We start from the raw sequence: 5,615 nt of genomic DNA, 5'->3' as shown, positions 1-5,615 counted from the left end.
TTGTCAGAAATGATTGAGCAGGGGGTTGGGATAGATGACCTACAAGGTCCCTTCCAACTCTGTTATTCTAAGTTAAATTAAAATTATCCAGCTGCCTAAGTCAGGGCTAGAACTCACTATCTCCCAGTTTTAAGTTTGGTGCCTTCACTATTACACCAAACCATCTCTCTAGAAAAAAATGTTACGGAGCTAGGAAAGACGTTAACAGTCAAAGAGATTTGAGGGGTCATGCCATTCCCATAGGAAAAGGATGCTGCTGTGATCTTTTAAAAAGTTTTCTACATGTTCTTGGAAAATCAACTAACTAATAATCATGACTGCCAGAATCCTTTGGCAAAATAACTTGAATACATGAAGACAAGAAACAGTGAAAGGTCCTATCCCCCTCTAAAAAAGTGAATGTTCCCCTCGCACATATGTGCCAGTCGTTCCCGACTCTAGGGGGCGGTGCTCATTTTTGTTTCAAAGCCGAAGAGCCAGCGCTGTCCGAAGACGTCCCTGTGGTCATGTGGCTGGCAGGACTAAATGTCAAAGGCACATGGAATGTTGTTACCTTCCCACCAAAGGTGGTTCCTATTTTTCTACTTGCATTTTTTACATGCTTTCGAACTGCTAGGTTGGCAGAAGCTGGGACAAGTCACGGGAGCTCACTCCGTTACGCGGCGCTAGGGATTCGAACCGCTGAACTGCCGACCTTTCTAATCAAGAAGCTCAGCATCTTAGCCACTGAGCCACTGCGTCCCTATTAAATCTTTGTAGAAATGGCTATAATTATGACTGTCAGGAATCTTTTTTGAAAAATAACTTGAATCCATGAAGACAAGAAATAGTGAAATGTCCTACCCCGCTCTAGTCTAGCACATAGACTAATATCACATATTCAAGAATTACACACATGTTTTCTTTTGCACACCTCGTCCCTACAATTTATCTGCACAATCCTACAATTTATCTGCAATTTATCCCTACAATTTATCTGCACAATCTTCCATCTTTGTGGCAACCTCTGTTCCAATATCTCAGAGGTTGCCACAAAGAAGAGGGAGTCCAACTATTCTCCAAGGCCTCTGAGGGTAGAACAAGAAGCAATGGGTGGAAACTAATCAAGGAGAGAAGCAACTTAGAACTGAGGGGAAATTTCCTGACAGTTAGAACAATTAATCAGTGGAACAGAAGTTGCCTCCAGAAGTTGTGAATGCCCCAACACTGGAAGTCTTTAAGAAGATGTTGGATAGCCATTTGTCTGAAATGGTGTAGGCTTTCCTGCCTTAGCAGGGGGTTGGACTAGAAGACCTCCAAGGTCCCTTCCAACTCTACTATTGTATTGTATTATTGTATCTACCCTGCTCCCCTGAAAATAAGACCTCCCCGGATAATAAGACGAAGCGCATGCACTAAAATAAGCCCTCCCCCAAAAATAAGCCCTCCCTGAAAATATTGCCACACAGCAGTAGCCATGAGGTGACCACGCTCGCCGCCTCCTGAACCTCAAAAATAATAAGATCTCCCCCAAAATAAGGCCAAGTGCTTCTTTCGGGGGTCGAAAGAAAATAAGACCCTGTCTTGTTTTGGGGAAAACCCAGCATCAAAAAAGCACTAACTCTCTTTGCAAACTCGTCCCTCCACCCCCCCCACCCCCCCCAATGAGAAAGCAATGGACCGTTACAAAAATTAAAATAAACCAACAGTCAAAACATGATGTCTCTTGAAGAGCTCTGCACCGATTTCTCTACCATGTTAAACTTTCGTCTTACATGCTAATTGGATCCCATTCGGCTGGAAGGATAGCAACCCCGAAAACTTCCAGAGGTTTGTGGCTTGCTTTGGTGTCTGTTTTGTTTGACCAAATCTGTGTTCCAAGTAGGAAGCAGGAAACATTACTGCTGCAGATATATAGTGCCGTTAATAAGTCTGCAGCTCCTGAATAAGTCACCCAGTTTGAATGAGCCATCCGTTTATAGCAATAGCACTTAGGCTTATATACTGCTTCACGGAGCTTTCTAGCCCTCTCCAAATGGTTTTTACAGACCTCTAAGCGGTTTGACCCCAAACAATCTGAGGCCTCATCTTACCCACCTCGGAAGGATGGAAGTCTGAATCAACCTGGAGCCTGGTGAGATTCGAACCTGCTGGCAGTGGGCAGAGTTAGCCTGCAATACTGCATTCTGATAGATAGATAGATGATAGATAGATAGATAGATGATAGATAGATAGATAGACAGACAGACAGATATATAGATAGATAGATGATAGATAGATGATAGATAGATGATAGATAGATAGATAGATATAGATAGATAGATAGATAGATAGATAGATAGATAGATAGACAGACAGACAGACAGACAGACACACACACACACACACAGACAGACACACAGACAGACACACAGATAAATAGAGACAGAGACATGGAGACACAGAAACAGAAATGGAGAGAGGGACAGAAATAGTGAGAGAGTGAGACAGAGAGAGATAGAAACATAAGACTAGATAGACAGACAGACAGACAGACAGGTAGGTAGGTAGATAGATCATAGATAGGAGAGCAAGAAGATAACTGGATAGATGATAGATAGATAGATAGGTAAGTAGGTAGGTAGGTAGGTAGGCAGGCAGGCAGGCAGGCAGGCAGGCAGGCAGGCAGGCAGGCAGGCAGGCAGGCAGGCAGCAATAGCATCTAGACTTATATACTGCTTCACAGTGTTTTACAGCTCTCTCTAAGTGGTTTACAGAGTGAGCCTATTGCCCGCAACAATCCGGGTCCTCATTTTGCCCACTTTGGAAGGCCTGGGAAGGTGGGAAGAGTTGACCTGGAGCCAGCCAGGATTGAACTCCAGGCTGCGTGCATAGTTAGCCTGCAATGCTAATATGCATGCTGTTTACGATATCACTTTATAAATGCAACCTTTGGGATGTTCAGGAGCCTTAAGGATGAAAAGGGCAGAGAAGCTTTATTCATATACGCCATGGGACAAAATAAATAAATAAGTAAATAAATAAAATAAATAAATATAGTCAGTAAATATATAAAGTAAATAAGAACTCCTTTCCCCAGTCCCAGTTACTCAAGACAATTTCCAAGACTCTTTTCATGCTATTTATTCATGGAGCAATTATGTTCTTATCCACCAGGGGGCAGAGGAAAACCAAGATTAATAACATCACAGCTGTTAAATTAAAATCTTGACTTTCTACCCTTCCTGATTTACATACATTATTAGGCACTGGAGCAAAGCAAAATTACCCAAACATAATTTAAAACAGGGCCAACCCACTGAAATGTACAGGTAGTCCTTGACTTACAGCCCTTCGTTTAGTGACCGTTCAAACTTACGACGGCACTGAGAAAAGTGACTTTTTGACCGTGTTCCACACTTACGACCGTTGCGGCATCCCCATGACCGCTTGATCAAAATTCATAGGTTTGGCAACGGGCTCGTGTTTTATGACGGTTGCCGTGACCCGGGGTCACGTGATTCCCTTTGGCAACCAAAGTCATCGAGGGAAGCCAGATTCGCTTAACAACCATGCGACTCACTTAACAACTCCAGGGATTCGCTTAACGACAGTGGGAGGAAAGGTTGTAAAATGGGGAAAAGCTCGCTTCAGCAAAGTGTCTCGCTTAGCGATGGAAATTTTTTTTGTGGTCGTAAGTCGAGGACTACCTGCGTAGAGAATGATGTACACTCAGAGTCCTCTTTTCAACGTTTTAATGCAACACGGCTGCAGCTGTACAGATATATATATATAGGTAGGTTTTATGGACTACAAAGCCCAATGTTGTGACTAAACCCAACATTGGTCAGGAATCGGAGGTTTTGAGTCACGCCGCTCTGCATTCTAACATCTTGCGGAAGCTTTTCTGAAAGCTATCATCCAGGAAGGCATACAGGAAAGGATTCAAGCACGAATTGGCGTAGCTCAGGCTGGTGATGAAATACGAGATGCCGATGACCGCAGGGGTCTGGGGCAAGTCGGTGGTCAAAGCCACGATGGTGGCCAGGTGGAACGGCGTCCAGCAGAAGAGGCATACCGCCAACACAACGAAGACCATAATGGTGACCTTCTTTTTCGCTTTGTCCAAAGCTTTGGCGTTGGAGTTCAAGCTCATGTTCCGCAGATTGTACAACATCATGGCGTAAAGGGCACAGATGGTGGACACCGGAATGGCGAAGCCCAACAAGAGCGTGTAGATCCGGCTGGCTTTGAACCAGGACCTTTCCGGCTTGGGGAAGTTGAGTCCGCAACTGGTGATGTTCAAGTCATCCTTGTAGACGTTGGCAAAGATGAAGAATGGAAAGACAATCAGGGTGACCAGGACCCAGACACAAATGCTGATGAGACGGGCCGCCCGGTAGGTACGGTGCGGCATCCTCTTCGACCGGACGGTAGACAGCACCACCAAGTACCGGTCGATGCTCATGACGGTCAGGAAATAAATGCTGGAGAAGATGTTGTAGTGGTCGATGGAGAGGATGACCTTGCAGAGGGCCTCGCCGAAGGGCCAGTAGTGCAGCAGATGTTCAGCGATGTTGATGGGCAAGACCAAGGTGAAGAGGTCGTCGGCGATGGCTAAGTTCAGGATGAACATGTTGGTGACCGTCTTCATTTTGGGAGCCTTCAGGATCACGTAGATGACGGCCGTATTCCCCGTCAGACCCACCGCACAGATAACTGAGTAGATAACTGGGAGGACCACGTAGAAATCTGGGGATTGGAACTCCTGGGATGTGAGGTTGAGCGCCGTAGCGTTCTCACGGCAGCAGTCATCGTCCGGTCCAAGGCTGGTGGCATTGGTGCCCGGCTCTCTCTCCTCCAAAGCGTTGGCCATGTCTGGGACCTTCAGCGGAGAGCTTGTCCTTCAGATAAGGTGACCCGCGAGGAAAGGCTCGGCCATTTTCCGGAAAGGGCTGTTGAAAAGTCCTTCTTAAACTTTGCGGGTCAGTTCCAGTGAAGCAAAACAACCACAGGTCAGATGACTGGAGCAAAGCAGGAGGAGGCAAAAACGATTGCCAAGGTTACAAAGGCGAGAGTTGCTGGGAAAAGCTTTAAACGGCTGCTTTAAAAACAGTTGCGGCTTGCAAAGGAAGTTGGTTAACTGCTTGTCCTGTCCTGTCAACCCCCTCAATAGCCCCCTTTCTGCATTCAGAAAGATGCAAGGAAGCATCTCCCTACCCCTCACCCCAGTTGGGTCCCATCACAAAGACCGAAGCAGCTTTGTACTCCAGAAGAGAACAGAAGGAAGGACTCTCCGGAGCGAACGCAGCAGCCGTTTCCTTAAACCCCTGCAGAGAAAAAATAGAGGGAGGGAGGGAGGAAAGGAAAGAGACAATGAAAATCAGACACACTGTTTAACTTCCCTGCAGGGTTCAATACCCACCCAAACACCCCAAAATCCACCTACCCCCACACGTCATGTGCCCTGTTTGATCAGCTGGGACCAAAAAACCCCAAACCCCTAAATCTTTTGCAATCAACCGCATCCCGTTAGCATCGGGAAGCAAAGGTTTAAGATGAACAGAGTGTCAAAGTGGAAAAGAGAGAGAGAGAGAGAGAGAAAGGGAGGGAGAGAGAAGGAGAGAGGGAGAAAGAGAGGGAGGGAGAGAGAGAAA

At 46.0% G+C, this 5,615-nt stretch overlaps 1 protein-coding gene across 3 annotated transcripts in view; it reads right to left on the bottom strand.

Moving 5' to 3' along the window:
- Positions 1–3,094: 3,094 nt before the first annotated feature.
- NPBWR2 (neuropeptides B and W receptor 2) overlaps positions 3,095–5,615 on the bottom strand; it is a 3,573-nt gene continuing 1,052 nt past the window's right edge. Inside the window, exons 1-2 of one of the 3 annotated variants that reach the window (XM_081949245.1) lie at positions 5,408–5,488; positions 3,095–5,288 (exon numbers count right to left, since the gene is read on the bottom strand). In XM_081949245.1, coding sequence (XP_081805371.1) covers positions 3,827–4,834 — 1,008 coding nt within the window. In that variant the 5' untranslated portion in view covers positions 4,835–5,288; positions 5,408–5,488 and the 3' untranslated portion in view covers positions 3,095–3,826. Of the gene's footprint in view, positions 5,289–5,407; positions 5,489–5,615 lie in introns of those variants that run through there. The other 2 variants (XM_081949244.1, XM_081949246.1) reach the window with 2 other exon arrangements.

Source organism: Natrix helvetica (assembly GCF_964273705.1).
Source record: "Natrix helvetica genome assembly, chromosome: 3".
In the NCBI taxonomy this organism is placed as follows: domain Eukaryota; kingdom Metazoa; phylum Chordata; class Lepidosauria; order Squamata; family Natricidae; genus Natrix; species Natrix helvetica.
This window is presented reverse-complemented; position numbering and strand designations above follow the sequence as displayed.